General features: G+C 35.1%; 1 protein-coding gene across 2 annotated transcripts in view; it reads left to right on the forward strand.

Annotated features, from left to right (window-relative positions):
- The first annotated feature begins 5,622 nt into the window (after positions 1 to 5,622).
- Positions 5,623 to 20,586, forward strand: part of LOC148955988 (protein eva-1 homolog C-like) — a 163,073-nt gene continuing 148,109 nt past the window's right edge. Inside the window, exon 1 of one of the 2 annotated variants that reach the window (XM_089088568.1) lies at positions 5,623 to 5,844. In XM_089088568.1, coding sequence (XP_088944694.1) covers positions 5,769 to 5,844 — 76 coding nt within the window. In that variant the 5' untranslated portion in view covers positions 5,623 to 5,768. Of the gene's footprint in view, positions 5,845 to 6,797; positions 6,991 to 20,586 lie in introns of those variants that run through there. The other variant, XM_089088614.1, reaches the window with a different exon arrangement.

A 20,586-nucleotide genomic window follows, 5' to 3' on the forward strand; every position in this document is an offset into this window, starting at 1 on the left:
TCTTTACGCTAAAGTTTTTTATTGTTAAAAAAACAGAGTTGTGAGAAAGTCAAACTTTAGCGCAAAGAGCGAGGGCGCAAAGAGCGAGGCGTTGAGGAGGGCACATCCCCTTTCATATACGGAATAATTTCTGTTCGTTTTAAGTTTTAACTTTTTGAACGTTTAATTTAATTTTTGAACGTTTTTGAATTAATGCAGGTTTTGATTTTCGCTCACCGTGCATGAATAATTAAAACAAAATTTGCACATTAGTTTTACTTTTAATTGGTTAAATGGCTTCCTCGAAGCTTGTTTAATTTTATTTACGAACGTTTTTATTAGTAATAAATATACGTAACTTACGAATTAACTCACGTAACGAACTTCTATATTCATATATTATTAATACGTATATTAGGGGGTTCGCCCTCTCTTTTCAATACCTCTCTCTTTTCGCTAAAGTTCGAATTTTGTTCCAATTCTTTAAAAATGACCCCTTAATCACAAAGGCCGTTAATTAGAATAAATAGCTCTTATGAAAGTACTAAAAAATCTTTGGCTTAAACAGCGAGGTATTGACTAGGGAGAGCCCAATCATATACGGAATATTTTCTGTTCGTTTTAAGTTTTGATATTACTCCTTACTTTCAGTTGAAAAACTTGTTTTTTTTTAAATTTAATTCCTGATCTTTTTTTAACTAATGCTGGGAAATCCGGCGCCCCCTTCATAGCCATGTCCTTTCCCCCATGGAAACTTCATCCATGTGAAAATCCTCCCACATAACCCCGACCGATCCCCACCCCACTACCAGAAAAAAATCCGCTGAAAACGTCTGTTTACTTCCCAAAAACTAATACTATATGTTAACCTTTGGTAAAGTTCATAACTTTCAGTCCTCCCCCCAGGGACTTTGGGGGATTAAGTCATCCTAAAAGATATAGTTATCATATTTTCGACCATGTAGAATAAAATGGATATCTCAAAATTTTGATCGGGTGACTTTGGAAAAAAATGAGCGCGGGAGGAGTCCTAGGGGCCCTCCTTTTTTTTAGTCACTTAAAAAGGGCACTAGAGCTTTTAATTTCCGTTCCAATAAGCCCTCCCATGATATTCTAGAACAACTGGGTCGATACAATCACCCCTGGGAAAAAAAAACAACAAACAAAAAAACAAACACGCATCCGCTATCTTTCTTCTGGCAAAAAGTACAAAATTCCACATTTTTGCAGATAGGAGCTTGAGACCTCTACAGTAGGGTTCTCTGATACGCTGAATCTGATGGTGTGATTTTCATTAAGATTCTGAACGGTTTTGTAGATAGGAGCTTGAAACCTCTAAAATCGGGTTCTCTGATACGCTGAATCTGATGGTGTGATTTTCATAAATTAAAACAAGTTTTTTTTTTAACAGAAATTAAGGAGTGACATTAAAACTTATAACGAACAGAAATTATTCCGTATATGAAAGAAGCTGTCCCCTCCTCAACGCCTCGCTTTTTACGCTAAAGTTTTTTTATTGTTTAAAAAAATAAAGTTTTGAGACAGAGTCAAACTTTAGCGTAAAGAGCGAGGCTTTGAGGAGGGGACATGAACGTGGGAGGGGGCCAAGTTGCACTTCAGTTTTTTGGGTTGCTTAAAAATGGCACTAGAACTTTTTATTTCCCTTCGAATGAGCCCTCTCACAATATTATAGGATTACTGGATCGATACGATCACCCCTGGGAAAAAACCCAAATAAACACGCATCCATGATCTTTCTTCTGGCAAAAAATACAAAGTTCCACATTTTTTCAGATAGGCGCTTGAAACATCTATAGTAGGGTTTGCTGTTTCACCAGCCCCTTTCATATACGAAATAATTTCTGTTCGTTTTAAGTTTTAAATTTTTGAACATTTTTGAATTAATGCAGGTTTTGATTTTGGCTCACCGTACATGAATAATTAAATATTAATTTTACTTTTATTTGGTTAAATGGCTTTCTCGAAACTTGTTTAATTTTATTGACGAATGTTTTTATTAGTAATAAATATACGTAACTTACGAATTAACTTACGTAACGAACTTCTATATTCATACATTTATAATACGTATATTACGGGGTTCGCCCCCTATTCAATACCCTGCTCTTTAAGCTAAAGTTCAAATTTTGTTTCAATTCTGTAAAAATGACCCCTTAATCACAAAGGCCGTTAATTAGAATAAATAGCTCTTATGAAAGTACTAAAAAATCTTTGGCTTAAAGAGCGAGGTATTGAATAGGGGGCGAACCCAATCATATACGTAATATTTTCTGTTCGTTTTAAGTTTTTATGTTGCTCTTTACTTTCAGTTGAAAAACTTAATTTAATTTCTGATCTTTTTCTTTAATAATGCTGGGAAATCCGGCGCCCCCTTCATAGCAATGTCCCTTCCCCCATGAAAACTTCCTTCATTTAAATATCCTCCCATATAAACCCCGACCCCCCCCCCCACTTACTAAAAAAATCCCCCCCTGAAAAGGTCTGTATACTTCCCAATAACCAATACTATATGTTAAGTTTGGTAAAGTTCATAACTTTCAGCCCTCCCCCTGGGTACTTTGGGGGATTAAGTCTTCTTAAAAGACATAGCTATCATATTTTCGACCATGCTGAACAAAATGACTATCTCAAAATATTGATCGGATGTCTTTCGGAAAACATGAGCGTGGGAGGGGGCCTAGTTGCCCTCCATTTTTTTGGTCACTAAAAAGGGCACAAGAACTTTTAATTTCCGTTCTACTGAGTCCTCCCATGATATTCTAGAATCAGTTGGTCGATACGATCACCCCTGGAAAAAAAAAACAACAAAAAAACAAATAAACACGCACCTGTGATCTTTCTCCTGGCAAAAAAATGCAAAATTCCATATTTATGCAGATGGGAACTTGAAACCTCTACAGTAGGGTTCTCTGATATGCTGAATATGATGGTGTGATTTTCATTAAGGTTTTTTAACTTTTTTCTAAAATCAGCAAAATTTTGTCAGGCGCGTAACTTTTGATGGGTAAGACTAAACTTGATGTAACTTATGTATTTGAAATCATAATTAAATCTGATTCTTTTTATGTATCTATTGGTATCAAAATTCCGATTTTTAGAATTTCGGTTACCATTGAGCCGGGTCGCTCCTTACTTACAGTTCGTTACCACGAACTGTTTGATGATCTACGTTGCCATCCCTTAAAGCTTAAGACTGAAAGGTTCTTCAAAGATGTTGGCAAATAGGCCTTTCGAAACCAAGTCGTCGACACCTGGAACTCCCTACCCGAAGAAACTGTTCAAGCACCCTCCATCAGCTCTTTCAAGAACTCGTTTGACAAGATATACGAGAGTCGTACGACTTCAGTAACTTTACAAGATTTATCGAAATTTTTATATTGTTTTTTTTTTCTTGTTTTGTAAGAGGCTCTGGCATACGTTTTTGCATTATATTATTATTATTATCATTTGCTTTGCCTTCTACAAAATACATGAACCAAGATCAAATCCCAATGGACCAATCCATAAATACATGGGTATTCAACCATGTATCCAACCAGAGAATTAGACCAAACTACTTTTTTGCCCCTTACATTTTATTTCGAAAAACTATTGGTGACAAGGGTCGAAATTACTCCCTTGTGGACTCTAGACCAAACGTACTACATGGGCCACCACATCTTTTACAATGTTAGCATGTTTAATAGTAAATCTAACGTGGGCACCCGTAGGGGGGGCAAGGGGGCCCTGGAATTTAGACCAGAGTAGGAAGAAAATAGAAGTTGATTCATTGATTCTTGTTTAGAATCAATTCAAATTTTAATTCAGTTCTTAGATATTAGATTAACGCAATAGAGGTCATTATTTATCTATCTAACGGAGACCAACACCGGAACCCGATTTAGGGTATAGAGTAAATACTCTCAAGGGCATACTTATGCCCTAGCAATAGTTCGATAAGCTTGATGAAGCTTACCGTATTTTGGAATTAATAAACAAAGAAAGTTATAGATATATATATATATATATATATATATATATATATATATATATATATATATATATATATATATATATATATATATATATATATATATATATATATATATATATATATATATATATATATATATATATATATATATATATATATATATATATATATATATATATATATATATATATATATATATATATATATATATATATATATATACAGCATCATGCCCTACCAGGAGTTAGTTTGGTCTTGGTTTTTGCTCATATTTTGTCAAGCTAAAAATGTAAGTCTAATTTGTTTTACTCTTTTCCTTAAGGGGTAAGATTCTAATTTTGCTTAAGTCTTTAATGATCATCATGTGTCTATTCCATTGGATGTATTCTATAAGGTTTTATCCTATTAGGAAGTTTTTTTGCTTTTCTTTCATAATAATGAAACTTAACTTTTAGCTTAAACCTGAACGGGAATTTAGTCAAGATACCAGAATTTGTGAATTAAAAACATTGATCTTTTAATAAATCAACAAATAATTAATAATTAATCAACAAATAATTCTAAATAAACTATAAATAAATTGCTTAAATTATTGAATCACATTTTTGTACCACTCACTGTTTGAAATATGACCAGCCTAAAGGTATCATGATCAGTAAGGTGCTTTTTTTTTTTTTTTTTTTTTTTTTTTTTTTTTTTTTTTTTTTTTAGTTAGTTAAGAAAATTTCCAGATAACTCGCTATTATTCCGTAATTTTTTAGTGGCCATATACCTAGAAATAATTGTTTTCTGACTTCAAACTATTCAAATACTTTACCCCCCCCCCCCGCCCCTCTTATTTACAAATATATATATATTTCCCATATATTCTGTCCCGCTATTCTTTACTCCCCTCCCCCTAATGTGCAAATATATAGCCCAAATTTATTTCTAAAGTAACGAATTTATTTCTCCTCACATCTCCGCTATTCTGGTATCTGCCCTCATCCCTGGAAAATTTCCGCGGGTGCCCTTGAAATCTAAATCAACCCACCACGGCTAATGCCAGACTTATCACCAGAAAAGTCAGCGGTGGGGTAAGGTTGACATTTTTTTAAATTACAATTAAACCTCCCTAAATCAGTTAAGTAGGGAGAGTTACATAAATTTTTATTTACATTTTCATATATGTTTTTGAGGCGTCAGTCAATCCTCATCACTTTAGTCAATAAAACTAATATACTTCAAAAGGTTTTTCTCCGAAGTCTGAATCTTAGATCTAGCTAATTTTTACTTCGAGTCAGGATTTAGCTCATTTTTGTACGTTTTTGTATACAAATATAAGCATCGCACGTATTAAATGAATGAATCACAGAGCCTGTAAAAAGACAAAAAATGTAGAAAGCAATTCGTAAAATCTGAACTGTGTAAATACTTAATATCAAGTTAAATTTTATTTCCACAGTTGAATATATTCTGGAAAACTAGATTTCTTGTCAGACTCTTTTTGTTATATTTTGTCCTGGATTATGAGCCATTCCTAAGATTCTTAGGGATCAAGATATTGTCTTGTTTCTTATTGTTCTTGGGTTTCTTAGCCTGAACACGGCTGGCGAACACTTTCCGTTTTTAAACAGATCCTCAGTCTCCATCTGATATAGCATGTTGTAGGTCTGCATTTATTTGCCTCTCGGGAAAAAACAATTCCTGGAGATCTGTGTTTTTAAGTGTTTTTGTGATTTCAAAATAAAGAGTATTTCGTACCTATATATTAGCCGAGTGTTTCAATCAATGAATTGTGTGAATCAGCGATAGTATGGATCGATTGCGAATACTAATTGTAGTTTTTTCCGCTTTAATTTGGCCAGAGAAGGTGTTGGCTGATAATTTAGGTAAGCATATTTCTATCAATTATGAGCTTCCAATCTATGGAAGGAAGTAGACCCGCCATCCTTCACCCTCTCAGTAATAAAGTATACATTAAACTAGTCAGTTTCTTAATGTTCAGGGTGAAAAATCACAATCGGTGCTTTTTGCTTATTGAAGAGCTGTAGTTGTACCTTTTTACGTCTCTTTGACACTGACTGTATATAAGATTACAAAATGGGGACTTTAAGAACCCTCCAATGGACATACAGCTCAATTTAAAGTCCATAAAGGGTATTAATGCTCCTAATTATTTTGTTTCTCTATTTGTAAGTCTCGAAAGATTTTCCAAAATAATAAACTTAAAAAAAAACTGGATATGGGTTTAGAATACCATGGACAACTTTGCTAAGGACCAGGGATCCCACCTGGCAATTTTCTAAAGACGTATCCCATGACGAGGTACTTTTACAATGCATATTAAGGTATTTCAATTCTGTTAATGGGTATTAGAATGCCAATAAAAATGAAAGAAACATGGTTTTCAATCTTCAGGCCAGGAAGAGAAGTTATTTTAAGGGAGGAGAGGGATTATCGCAGCCTTAATTGCAGCCTGGATCCCAAAGCTAATATTTCGAAGAGAAGTGGATTCTATGCAAACTTTGAAAAAATCTTAACACAATCAGCGCAAAATTACCATAAGCAAATGTAAATAATGCTTGTTTGTATGCTGGAAATCAACGTGCCAGTTCTACCACTATTGTTCTAATTTGGCAGGTTGCTATAATATGTATAATTTGGTAGAATGAATGTAGAATGAATGATTCCCGAGATTCCTTAAAGCGAAGCCGTTGTCTTGTTTGATATTTCCTGGATTTCTTAGCCTGAACACGGCTCGCAAGCACTTTCTGTTTTTAAACGGTTTGACAGTTTTCGTCCAACATAGGATGTTGCAGGTTTGCATTTATTTTCCCCTCGGGAAAAAAAGTTCCAGGAGAAACGTGCATTAGAGCTCCTTTGTTTTTATGTGACTTGAAAAGAGAAGGTGTTCAATAATTGAGTGTGATATCAGTAGCATTGTATAGAACTTTTTAGAATGGATCGACTGGAACTTTTATTGACAGTTTTTGTTATTTTAATATACACAGAAGAAATTGTAGCTGATAATTTAGGTAAATAGTTTTATTCACACTGGAATAAAATTTACGCTGAAATAAAATTTTATTTTCAGTTGAATGAACAATTAATTATATCTTGGGTAAAATTCTACTTTAGCTACTTTTGGCTATCTTGGAAATGTGTTAAGTTAGGAAAATGAAACTTTTAGGGTTAGGTCTACAAGCTAAAGTATGTCCCGGGAAGGTATTTTGAAGTCCTTCTCCCTCTAGAGTCCTTCAGTCCTTCTCCTTCTAGAGGGTCCTGAAATTTGCCTACATGACAGGTCTATATCTATTGAAATTTTCACAAAACAAAATTATACCTTAATTTTCAGTTATCAGTTTCTTTTTCTTTGGCTTTATTTCTGAAAATGCAATTCCTGTTATTTGAGTAGAATTTTAAGCCGCATCAATGTTTTTTTTTCTCTCAAAATTTAGGAAATGTATTTGTATGTCTTTAAAACTTTTTAAATGACAATTGGGCAAAGTTGTGAAGCCGAAAATAATTTTGTTGTACTTTATTTAAGCAGAATATCTATTTTGCAAGATTTCATTTTTATAACACACAGATTTTTAAAGGTTATCAAAGGTCAGGGCCCTCTAGAGGGAGAAAGAGTGGAGCTAGGTACTTCAAAATAACTTCCAGGGACATATTTTAGCCTGTAGACCCATCCCTGAAAGTTTAATTTTCCTAACCTAACCTCTTTCCAAGATAGCCAAAAGTAGCTAAAGTAGAATTTTATCATATCTTGCTGAAATTTAGCCTGATTGGCTTAAGCCAAAACATTTTGTATTTCTATAATCATAGTATTCATTTATTCATAAGAAAAATCTGGTAATGGCCGTTAAAAAAACAAAGAACAAAAAAACAACCAGCACCATTTAACATGAAAATCGTAAATACAACCAATGATCAACCAACAGAAATAGAGCTTTATGGCGCAGTCCTAGTCCAAGGATTTTCCCGAGCTTTAGAACTCCCACAAAATCCTTCTTGCTTATTATTCTATTCAAATTAGTTTATTTATAAGACTTTCCCGATATTTTCCCCTCAATTCCACTAATTCACTACATTCCCCAAGAAATTAGAAAAAGTTTTCCCCCTTACCCCTGCACATTGAACAAAAGTAGACTCTTTTGCAACCTAGGTTGACCCATATTGCAAGGGCGGATCCAGGATTTTTTTTCGGGGGGGGGGGGGTGGTTACTAATTTTTGACTTTTTTCGGGGGGGGGTTACTAATTTTGACTCAGTTTTCGACTAATTTTACTGATTTTTACCTAGGTTTTACTAATTTTGGACTCGGTCAAAAATTTCTGGGGGGGGGGTTCAAACCAGGTAACCCCCCCCCCCTGTATACGGCCTTGCCATATTGTCCATACTTTGACCAAGTGGTGACCCATATCTTCTCATTTTTGCCAAATATACCCACTCATTTCTTGATTTCTCAAACATAAAAAATAGGGTACTTGCGTATTATCCAGAAAACACGCGAGAATTGGATCGCGAAAACTAGTCAAGTAGCATATTTAACTCCCAGCACCCCTCCCCCCCAATGTGCAAATATATAGCCCAAATGTGTTTCTAAACTATTATATTTTCATCCTATTTTGTTTTATGTAATTAGCATTAATCAAACTTCACTTCTCGCGTGTTTTCTGGATAATACATAAATACCAAAAATAGATTAAATAATTGAATTACATGAGCGGTCTCACTTAGAAAATATTGAAACGCTAATATAGCGAAATAAAAACTTTCAAAGTATTTAGGTTTCCAAACGCTTACAATTTATATAATTAGTGATTTTAAATATGAAATAAATTAGCTTGTATTGAGACAAAAATATTAAAGTACCCCGGGTATTTTAAAGAAAATCGGTTAGACAGATAAAATTGTCTAAAATAGTCAAGTGTATATTTTTGTTTAGAGAGGGCAGAGTAAATAGAACATAGGGGGTGGCATATGATAGAGGGTTGCAATTACCCCCAACCTAGATTTTGAAGAGTGTCTTCATTTGGATATTTTCATTGAAAAAAAACTTTTTAGGGTATTTTTTGGACAAATTGACAAAAAAAAACGGAACTGCCCTTTCCCCCAAATTTTAGAAAATACATTTTATTCCCTCCTTCCCTGAAATCTCTTATATTGACACCCCTGGTTGGTTATATAGCAAAATATGTTTCTTGATTAATATCCAAGTTTAGTTCAGAAATTATGCAAATATTTTTATTTACTAGAATAATAGACGTTATATGGATCATGATGTGGTACTTGTATGGTATACCCCTGCAGCTCAAGTTGTTCATGCATTGACGCACTCTAAAACCGGTTTCTTTCACTAGTTTCTTTCATCTTAGCGTGAGAAAAGACAAAGAGAATTGACAGAATAGATGGAAAATATATAATTTGTGCTATATATTTGCTCACTAGGGGGGTTGGGGGTAAAGTATTTGGATTTGGACAGTGTGAAGTCAGAAAACAATTCTCACTTCATAATATCAGAATAATTGTAGCTAAACATTTCGTATACAGACCCGCTGCACTTTGTCCCTCCCCCACTCCTAATGTGCAAATATATAGCTCAAATTTGTTTCCAAAGTATTATATTTTTATCATACTTGGTATATTTTATTATGATTAATTCTAACTCCACTTCTTGAGCTGCAGGAGGTATATCATACAAGTACCAATAATGTATAAACAATGGAGAAAAAGCAAAAACTTAAAACAGACCTAACGAATTTTTTGTTTCGAAAAGTAAAATAAATGTCACTGATTATATAAAACTCCTTAAATTAATTGAGATATAAAAAGTTGAACGACAACCCAGACACGAATTTCAGGGGGGGAGTTTAATTCAGGAGGAATGGTTAATTTTAATTCAACGGGCATGAAAAGTTTAACTATTGAAAGTGTCTTTGTATGCCCAACGTATCATAAATAACCCGTACTCGTTTTCATTTAGTTTTTCAAAATTCATAGGAGAGGATCATAGAGAGGACCAGAGGACCAGAGGATCATAGGAGAGGATTCGTGGGAGAGGCAATCACCTACACAAGAAACTATTTTAGAAAAGCATAGGAGGGAGGAGAACAAGTTTGACAAATTAAATATACACGAATTACACGGAGGACGAATACAAATTTCGGGCAAATTTGTAAAATTATAAAATTTTGAAGCAGTGTACAACGTCAAAGTGCCCCTCCCCCTTGCCCATTATTTCCTTTTATAGTCAAATCAACTACAAAAGGCTGAAGGTAAAATCCGGCTACCTATTTTTGAAATTCAACATTATGATGGCTAACAAAACTAAATTCTATAAGTAATTTGTATTTAATTCTTTGTGATTATTTCTGAAAGCTCAAGAAACAGTATATTTCTGAAATCTAGTCACAGATGACCTTACCCATATTGCGTATAGGCCATGACCTGTTCCACATTGACAATATAAAGCTGTCAAAAATGGGTGCTGAATTGTTGTCAACTTTTTTTCTATATCTGACTGGCTTTCGAGGGCTGTTATATTTTCCTTGATATTAGTTTTTCAGATAGAATTTCTGCATTTGATAAAGTATGTTCTTTATTTGTTTAAAAAGTTTTGTGTTTTTATTGTGTAAAATATTCTATCCATTGTTTTTTTTTTATTATTGTAAGATTTACCCTTTCATCAAAGTCTATAATATAGTATACATTAAAAGTTCTATTCAATACTGCCTAGTACTAATTTTTGGATTTTTTGAAATTTTCTAAATTTCAAAAATCGTTAATGTTAATCTTAATCTCATAAGAGCCGAAAGGTTGTTCCTCTAAATCAAGGATCTTTCCTGTTGCGTATATAAAATTGTCGGGAATGGAGCTAAGTCTCTAATTAGATTTCGGGAAGGTATTTTCAAGCTTACGTCTCCATCCCCTCTCTAATTGTATAGCTTAAAAAGACTGGTTAATTTAAATAATACCTTATTCAGCCACAACTTGCAAAAGAAAAAGTTAAATATCAAATAGAAACTGCATCTCTTAGACAGTAAGCTTTAACAAGTTGATCTCCATGATTTCATTTCAATCAATCAATTTCTTCAATTAATAAACACAACAAAATACACTTCAATATAAACTCCCCCGTAAGGCTCTATGGCCAGGAAAAAAACAGGGGAAACACAAAAAAGAAACAAATACAAGTATTTTCAATGTAATGCATTGCATTTCAACCTTTCAAAGACTCAACACACACACACACACACAAAACAAAAAAAAGAAGAGAAAAAAACAATAATTAAAAGGCCCAAACAAAAAGCGATTTTATGAGCCCCCCCCCCAAAAAAAGGACAATCCAATAAAATAAACCAAATTCCAAATATATATTTGAAACCAAACCACAAAAAAAAATATTATACAAACTCAAAACCCCTTACAACAAATGTTTCCAACCCAGGCTCGTGCCACCCCCCCCAGATAATAAAAATAAAATTTAAAAAATATATTTAAACATGAAAAATCAAGACTTTAAAAAAAAATCTTAGAATTCTTTTGAAAGTACCAAACGAGTGACATTCTTGAGCTGACTCAGGTAGGCCATTCCAAACAATATGACAAGCAGTTAACGGATTAGAGTCAGATCTCACCGATGGAGTAAATAAAATATTAATATTCCTTGAATTGCGAAGATGATGCGAAGACCTATCAGTGACGAAAGAAGGAGTAGTTTGAAGGGCTGTGGGAACATCACCATGAATTTGATGAAAAGTGAAAGACGCGCACGAAAGAGTGTAGAGAGACTGCAAATCAAGTAATAGGTTAGTTGGGTTAGTTGTAGAACAATTTGTTTCCTGTATAAGCCTTCTTGCCTTATTATATAACTTAGAAAGTGGTTTCAAAAAAGAAGAGAAAGTTGACATCCATATTGTAGGGCAATAAGAGACGTAGGACTGAACTAAGCAATGGAACAGAATTTTTAAAACTGATCCAGGAAAAATGTGTTTTAGCTTCCTCAAAATTCCAAGACTCCTTGAGATCTTCATATTAATTAGTCCAATATGATGCTTGAATGAAAAGTTTTCATCGAGAAGAATACCGAGAAATCGGACATATCGTTCCTTAGGTCTACTGAGAGAGCCCCTTGAAAGCTGGTTTTAGATAACTCAGGGCACGCCAGAGAAATACGGGTAAAAATTAAAAAACTACTTAGCAACATTTAGGGCAAGGCAATTTGCATCAAACCAAAGAACGACTCTCTCAAAAAGGTCAACTAATTTGGGAAGCATCTCAGACTCAGTTCCTACTACAGTACCGATGGTACTGTCATCAGCGAAAGCAACGAGAGTGTCCACATCCGCGATGGATTTTTTTTAGCATTGAAAGATCCAGGATGACATAGGCGACAGCAAACTCTAGGTTTTTGATTCATAACCGCAACTATAAGGTCATTAACATAAATTAAAAACAAAAACGGTCCCAGAACAGAACCTTGAGGAACACCATACTCAACTTCAGACAAAAGTGGGAAATGGAATCTACGGAGATAGTTCTACCTGACAAATAGGAATCAAACCAAGTATGAGCCTGTCCTCTTACAACATTGTGTGATAGCTTATACAGCAGAATCTCATGAGTTAAAGAGTCAAAAGCCTTACGGACATCTAGGAATACAGCTGCAGGAATCAAACCAGAGTCAAGCGCGGCGTGGAGAAAATTTAAAAGAGCTACACACGCGTGCTCCGTTGAATTTTTAGCTCGGAAGCCAAATTGAAAATCATGAAAAAATCTTTTAGCCTCTAGAAAAGCAAGTAGACGGGAAAGCATGGCCTTTTCAAAAATTTTGCTAAAAACAGACAGCAAAGATATAGGACGATAATTGGCTGGATCATTTCTTGGTTCACCTTTATATAAAACAATTACTCTCGCTCGATTAAGAGAACTGGGGGAAATCCAATTTTCAAAAGAAAGATTCATAAGCTTTGTGAAAGGAGAAAGAATTATAGGAAGAAGTAACTTACCTGCCATAGCTGGAAAACAGTCAGGGCCAGACGACAAAGAACCCATCAAGCTACTACAATCCTGGCTACTTCAACATCAGAAGCCGGATATAACACCATCGATTTGAGACAAGGCGGACCAATATAAGATTTGTAATCTGGTTGTGAAACCAGATTACAAATCTAACCTCTAAAATTTAGGCATGCAAATTATTCTTTTTTTTCTCTCTGTCTCTCACTCTCTCTTCCTCTCTCTCGCCCTCTCTGGACATATTTCTGAAAAATCTTTTAATCCTTACAAGTTGGAAAGGAGTGGCGGTAAGAATTTGAAATAACTTTCTGGCCCTAATTTGTACTGTAGGTCCATCCTAAGAATTTACCCCCCTCCCCCTGCCTAGAAGGAATTGTGTAAGGTTTCCGTTGTGAAACTCTAGATTAATAATTATGACAAATGTTCCAATAAAATTTAATGGAAAAGCAATAAATTTACAAATTTGAACGTATTTTAGTACTTTAGACGTTTATGATAGTCAAACACTCAGTGGGTACAGAGAATTAAAGCCAATTAACACTAAACTAATTTGTATAGGCTACTGGGTAAAAATTTGAAGCACATGTGGAACTTTTGAACAGTCTGCCCTGCAAAATATACAAATACAAGGGTGCTTCTAGACAATACGCTTGCTTACCTGTTGGGGTACGAGCATTTGCTGCCAATCAAAATCAAGCCTAATGAGCGTACTTAGAGGGGGTATCATCGAGATCAGGTTGCTCCACCCAGTTAAAAACTGAGGCCAGTAGTTTTGAAGAAATACGTACTTTTGCCGTATATAAAGTTCAATCAGCTACATTTACACTAGAAGCAAAACTAAAATTTACAACTTTTTTGGTTTTATAATTTTGTGTCCAGTCAATTTGATATAAATAGTCCCTGCTTCCATTAAGTAAAACTTGAGATATTAATTAATTTATTTATAAACACCTTAGTAATGGAAGAGCATTTCCACAGAATAAAAACACCACAACAAATCCATCTAAATCAGAGGGGTTAATACTTTCCGCAACCTGTTGTACATCTCTCAGAGCTAGGTGTGCCGCACAGCTTTGCTCTGCGTAGCACAGTCCCCGTAACGCTCGGCGCATTTCAGTCAAGCTTTGCCCACGGAACCTGGTTTCTGTGATTTCTGAAGGTAACGGCCCATCGCTAAAACTAATCTTTCTCTACTTGTTGCTACGGGAGCGTTGCCGTGCGAGTAGACGCTGTAGCCTCTTGGTCGCTTTGCTCCCTCATCCCAAACCCACTCTTCCTATAAGCGTGTAAACTAGCAACTATATTAAGAGACAAAGATATGAAAAGTTTGCTTGTTTACCTGCTTTTGATATTTTTCAGTTGCCGCGCTCAATTTTGACTAATAGAGGAACTTCGGCTCTGTCTTTGTTTTTGCCTATAAGGGAATGTTCAGTTAAAGCTTCCAAATCAAGAAATACTGTTTAGAAGTATAGTGGCCCAGATATCAGGTAGAGATATCAAATAAGATGTTCTCTGCTCAAGTTTGACAGAGGAAAAATTGCGGGTCCAAAAAAACTAATTCATTTGACTACCGTGATAATCTTTGAAATTTCAAGGTATCAAGCTACAAATCTTCACCTCAGCGACATTTCGCATTAAGGAGTTCTATATAGACATTTCTTTTAACAATAAAAAGTCGTTATTCTGCGGCCTAGTCAAAAAGATTAATAAATCATATCCTTTGTTTGTTAAACAACCAGTCTAGCAGAGGCTTCCTAAGTGGAATTGAGAATATTATAATGAGAAAAAGTATATCTGGTTAAAAAAAGTATTTTATTGCATGTCAGAAGCTTGAAAATGAAGAACACGAAGTAAATTGCTGGGTGACGCATACTAGTGCTGCCCATGAAGATGAATGATGCTCGTTTGGGCACAAGTCGTTAAGGAATCAGCGTGGAAATCGCAGAACAGCATGATTAGTCGACCGTTTAAAGGAAATCATTAATGTCCACGAGACAGAGTTCTCTTTAATTACTGACGCATAACTGAGAATGACGGATTGACATTTTGTGAAAATAAAGTCATAATGCCTATCTATTTTAATACTTTTGCTTATGTTAAATTCTCTGTTTCAGAAAGTAAGAAATTGTTTTCTAATTTCATCAATATTAATAAATAGTAGTGCCTTCACTAGGCGTGCTCTGTTTGAATAATTAAATAAGAAAAACAAGTTTTTCAACTGAAAGTAATGAAAAACATTAAAATGAATAGAAATTATTACGTATATAAGAGGATTGCCCCACCTCAATACCTCGCTCTTTACGCTAAAGTTTGACTTTTGTTCCAATTATTTAAGAATGATTTCTAAAACACAAGGGCCGTTTAATTAGAATAAAAAGTGTTTTAAGAGTTCGAAAAAAAACTCTAGCGTAAAGAGCGAGGTATTGAGGATGGGGTATTCCCCTCATATACGTAATAATTTCTGTTTGTTTTAAGTTTTGATGTAGCTCCTTAATATCAGTTGAAAAAAATTTTTTTTTTAATTCCTGGTCATTTCTTTTTAAAATGCCAGGAAATCTGTCTTTCCCTCCATGAAAGATTCCCTTCCCGATTAAAAATTCCTCCTCGTAATGATCCTGCCGCGTAACTTCCATCACTGTAAAAGCTCCCCCCCCCAGAAATATATCTGTATACTTACAAATAACCAATATTAAATGTTAACAATGGGCAAAGTTCATAGGCTGCAGCCCATCCCGCGGGGACTCTGGGGGTCAACCCATCCTCAAAGACATAGCTATACGGAACAAAATGGCTATCTCAGAATTTTGATCGGGTGACTTTGGAGAAAAAGGGACGTGGGAGGGGGGCTAGCTGCCCTCCAATATTTTTGGTCACCTAAAAAGGGCACTAGAACTTTTGATTTCCGATCAGATCAGTCCTCTAACGACCGAAGATCAATGGTCCTATATGATCACCCCTGGGGGAAAAAAGTTAACGAGCATCTGTGACATTTCTTCTGGCAAAAAAAAATATGTAAATTCCACATTTGCGTATATAGGAGCTTGAAACATCTACAGTAGAGCTCTCTGATATGCTGAATCTGATGGTATGATTTTCATTAAGATCACTTGAGGTTTTTATGGTGCCCCCCCCCTTTTTTTCGCAAAAATTAGTTAAATTTTCTCAAGCTTGTAACATTTGATGGGTAATATTAAACTTGACAAGTTTTCTATATTTTTAATAGCATTAAAATTTGATTCTTCTGATGTATATATTGTTATCAAAACTTTGTTTCTTAGAGTTTCGGTTTCTATTGAGCTGCATCGCTCCTTACTTACATTTCGTTACCACGAACTGTTTGAAAAGGTGAGTCTTGAAAAAAGAAAGTTATAAAAAGAAGAGAAAGGGCTACAACTTGTAGCCCTTTCTCTGTGGCCCTTGTAGCCTACAATGGCCACAAAAAACACAGGGCAATAAAAGCCATACATATTAAACTATCCCTAGCCTAACTCAACAAAATCTAACACTGAACAAATGGAGAAATTAAGTTTAAAGATAGCAAAGATTCAAAAGAAACAACTGGATATTTCGGTTGTATATGCCGCACCATGACAAAACAGTCCCGTTAATTAAGTAGCTAGTTTGTGCTTCCTCATGACCCAGTAGCCGACAATAAAAAAAACAAAAAACGCTTGAACTTTAGACGTATAGATAACTTTTGACGTATAAGCCCAAAATTAGAAAAATATGAATACTTGAAATTGACTTCAAAAATTGCTTCAGTTGACATTAGTAAGATCAGTTTGAATGTGGCTGTAGATCCATTCATGACAGATCATTCAAACAGTTCTCTACGATCTCTACGAATCATTCTCTACGATTTGGTCATCCATCGGGTCCTGAGTCTTTGATCAAACGAAATGGTTTTGCTGTCTTACAGTGACGTATGTGCAGTATTTTGCCGTAATCCTCTTTCTACAGAAAGATTTTTACGGAAAGATGTAGGAACAATGTATTTTTTTTTTTTTTTTTTGGTTTCTTGGTCCTAGACCTGGGACCTTCGTATCGAAAGAATTGCGTAAAAACTTCGAAAAGGGCTCATCCGATTGGAAATTGGAGTGGCTTGTGCCCTTTTTAATAGTAGAAAGTGATTGGAAGGCAACTAACACCCCTTTCACGCCCATCTTTTCCCCAAAAACATCCAATCGAAATTCTAAAATACCCATTCTGTTCAACGTAGTTGAAAGTTCTGGAAATTAGGTCTTTGAGCATGACAAGCCCCCCCACAGCCCTCAGGGCAAGGGTTGTCAGTTATGCCCAGGGGGCATACAAGGTTTTTTTACAGAAATTGTTGTCGTAGAAACTTCAAAAGGGCTCATATGATTGGAAATTGAAATGGCTAGTGGCCTTTTTAATAGTCAAAAGTGATTGGAAGGCTTGACATTTTTATAGTAAAGATCGATGTGGGTACAATGTATTATTATTGTATTCTTTTTTTTTAGACCAGGGCACTTCGTATCGAAGGAGTTGTCTTAGGAACTTCGAAAAGGGCTCATTCGATTGAAAATAGAAAGGGCTAATGCCCCTTCCACGCCCACCATTTATCCAAACACATCCAATCAAAATTAGAGATAGCGATTTTGTTCAAAGCAGTTGAAAGGCCTGGAAATTATATCTAAGAGGATGACACTCCTCCCACAGCCCTCAGGGTAAGGGTTGTAAGCTTCCCTGGAGGCATATAAGGTTTTTATTGAAAGCTTTGTCGTAGAAACTTGAAAAAGGGCGCATTCCAGGAGCGGATCCAGAATTTTTTTTTCGGGAGGGGGGGTTACTAATTTTTGACTTTTTCGGGGGGGGGGGGGTTAATAATTTTTGACACAGTTTTCGACTAATTTTACTGATTTTTACCTAGGTTTTACTAATTGTCGACTTATTTTCGACTCGGTCAAAATTTTTTTTGGGGGGGGGGGTTCAAACCGGGTAGCCCCCCCCCCCCTGGATATGGTCTTGGCGCGTTCGATTGGAAATTCAAAGGGCTAGTGTCCTTTCTAATAGTCGAAAGTGATTTGAGGGCAACTAACCCCCCTCTCACGCCCAGCTCTTCCTCAAACACATCCAATAAAAATTTTGAGATAGCCATTTTAATCGACGTAGTTGAAAGGTTTGGAAATTATGTCTTTGAGGATGACAGCCCCGTCACAGCCTTCAGGGCAAGGGTTGTAAGCTATGCCCTGGGGCATACAAGGTGTTTATAGAAAGCGCTGTCGTAGAAACTTCAAAAGGGTTCATTTGATTGGAAATTGAAAGGGCTAGTCCCTTTTTTAATATTCGTAAGTGATTGGAGGTCAACTAAGCCCTTCTCATGCCCACCATTTCCCCAAACACATCCAATCAAAATTTTGAGACTAGCAATTTTGTTTAAAGTAGTTAAAAATTCTGGAAACTAGGTCTTTGAGGATGACAACCCCCCCAGCTTTCAGGGCAAGGGTTGTAAGTTATACCCTGGGGACATATAAGGTTTTTATTGAAATCGTTGTCGTAGAAACTTCAAAAGGGTTCATTCGACTGGAAATTGAAAGACTAGTGCCTTTTTTAATAGTTGAAAATGATTGGAGAGCAACTAACGCACCTCTCACGCCCATCATTTCCCCAAACACATCCAATCAAAATTTTGAGATAGTCGTTTAGTTTAACGTAGTTCGAAGATCTGGAAACTAGGTATTTTAGGATGACAACCCCCTCACTGCCCTCAGGGCAAGGGTTGTAATTTATGCCCTTGGGACATATAAGGTGTTTATAGAAAGCGTTGTCGTAGAAACTCGAAAAAGGTTCATTCGAATGGAAATTGTAAGGGCTGGCGCCCTTTTTAATAGTCGAAAGTGATTGGAAGGCTTGACATTTTTATAGTAAAGATTGATGTGGGTACAATGTTTTATTATTTTTTCTCTTTTTTTGTTTAGACCAGGGCATTTCGTATCGCAGGAGTTGTCTTAGGAACTTCGAAAAGGGCTTATTCGATTGAAAATAGAAAGGGCTAATGCCCTTTTTAATAGTCAAAAATGATTGGAGGGCGAAAAGTTCCCCCTCCCTTGCCCACCGTCCCATTTGCCCATTATGTTTAAAAACTAAATGATGCCTTAATATTAAGCCAAATTACACTGTGTTAATGCTAATCCCCAATAAGGCATCTCAGCAGTATCCCAAGAACGACTGAGGGTATTATGTTTAAACTGTCTGGGCTACTTCTGCTCTTAAAATTTAACCAAATCAAAATAGCGTAAGTGTATCCAAGCTGTCAAAGAAAGTACAGATTTTTTTTCCGAATGGTATCAAGTTTTCTATTTCAGGTCAACTAGAGGAGGTATGAAACTAAATGAAACACTACTATTTGTGTCCAAAAATCAGCAAAAAGAAAATAAAATAATCTACCAAGTGTGAACCTACCACAAATCAGCATCGATAAATAAATTAAACCCAATTTTGCAGATTCTGCAAGTTATGAGTTTTTTTTCTCTTCTTCGTTTCCCCCTTCCTTTCACGTTATTTCTCTTTTGTTTTAGTTTCTTTTAAATTTTATGTATTACTCTGTAACTGGTAATCTTTGATTTCTATTAAATAGAAAAAAAACAAGTTTTTTTTCAACTGAAAGCAAGGAGCAACATTGAAACTTAAAACGAACAGAAATGATTAAGTATATGAGGGGGTTGACCCCCTAGTCAATACCTCGCTCTTTACGCTAAAGTTTTTTATTGTTTTAAAAAATACAGTTGTGAGAAATAGTCTAACTTTAGCGTAAAGAGCGAGGCGTTGAGGAGGGGACATCCCCTTTCATATACGGAATAATTTCTGTTTGTTTTAAATTGTAATGTCGCTCCTTAATTTTAGTTAGAAAAACTTGTTTTTTTATTTAATTTCTGAACGTTTTTGAATTAATGCAGCTTTGATTTTGGCTCGCCGTACATGAATAATTAAAATGAAATTCGCATATTAATTTTACTTTTTTTGGCTAAATGGCTTTCTCGAAATTTTGTTTTGACGTAACTTACGAATTAAAATACGCAATGAATTTCTATATTCGTATGTTTTTATTACGTATTAAATAAAAAAAACAAGTTTTTTAAACTGAAAGTAAGGAGCGACATTAAAACTTAAAACGAACAGAAATTATTCCGTATATGGAAGGGGCTTTCCCCTCCCCAATGCCTCGCTCTTTACGCTAAAGTTTTTTATTGTTTTAAAAAATAAAGTTTTGAGACAGAGTCAAATTTTAGCGTAAAGAGCGAGGCGTTGAGGAGGCGAAAGCCCCTTCCATATACGGAATAATTTCTGTTCGTTTTAAGTTTTAATGTCGCTCCTTACTTTCAGTTTTAAAAACTCGTTTTTTTTATTTAATTTGTGAAAGTTTTTCAATTAATGCAGGTTTTGATTTTGGCTCACCGTGCTTGTATAATTAAAACGAAATTTGCATATTAATTTTACTTTTATTTGGTTAAATGGCTTTCTCGAAACTTGTTGAATTTTATTTACGAACGTTTTTATTAGTAATAAATATACGTAACTTACGAATTAACTTACGTAACGAACTTCTATATTCATATATTTGTAATACGTATATTTGGGGGTTTGCCC

This window comes from Artemia sp. Qi Xiang Cuo, chromosome 1 (genome assembly GCF_049724085.1).
Source record: "Artemia sp. Qi Xiang Cuo chromosome 1, ASM4972408v1, whole genome shotgun sequence".
NCBI lineage: Eukaryota > Metazoa > Arthropoda > Branchiopoda > Anostraca > Artemiidae > Artemia > Artemia sp. Qi Xiang Cuo.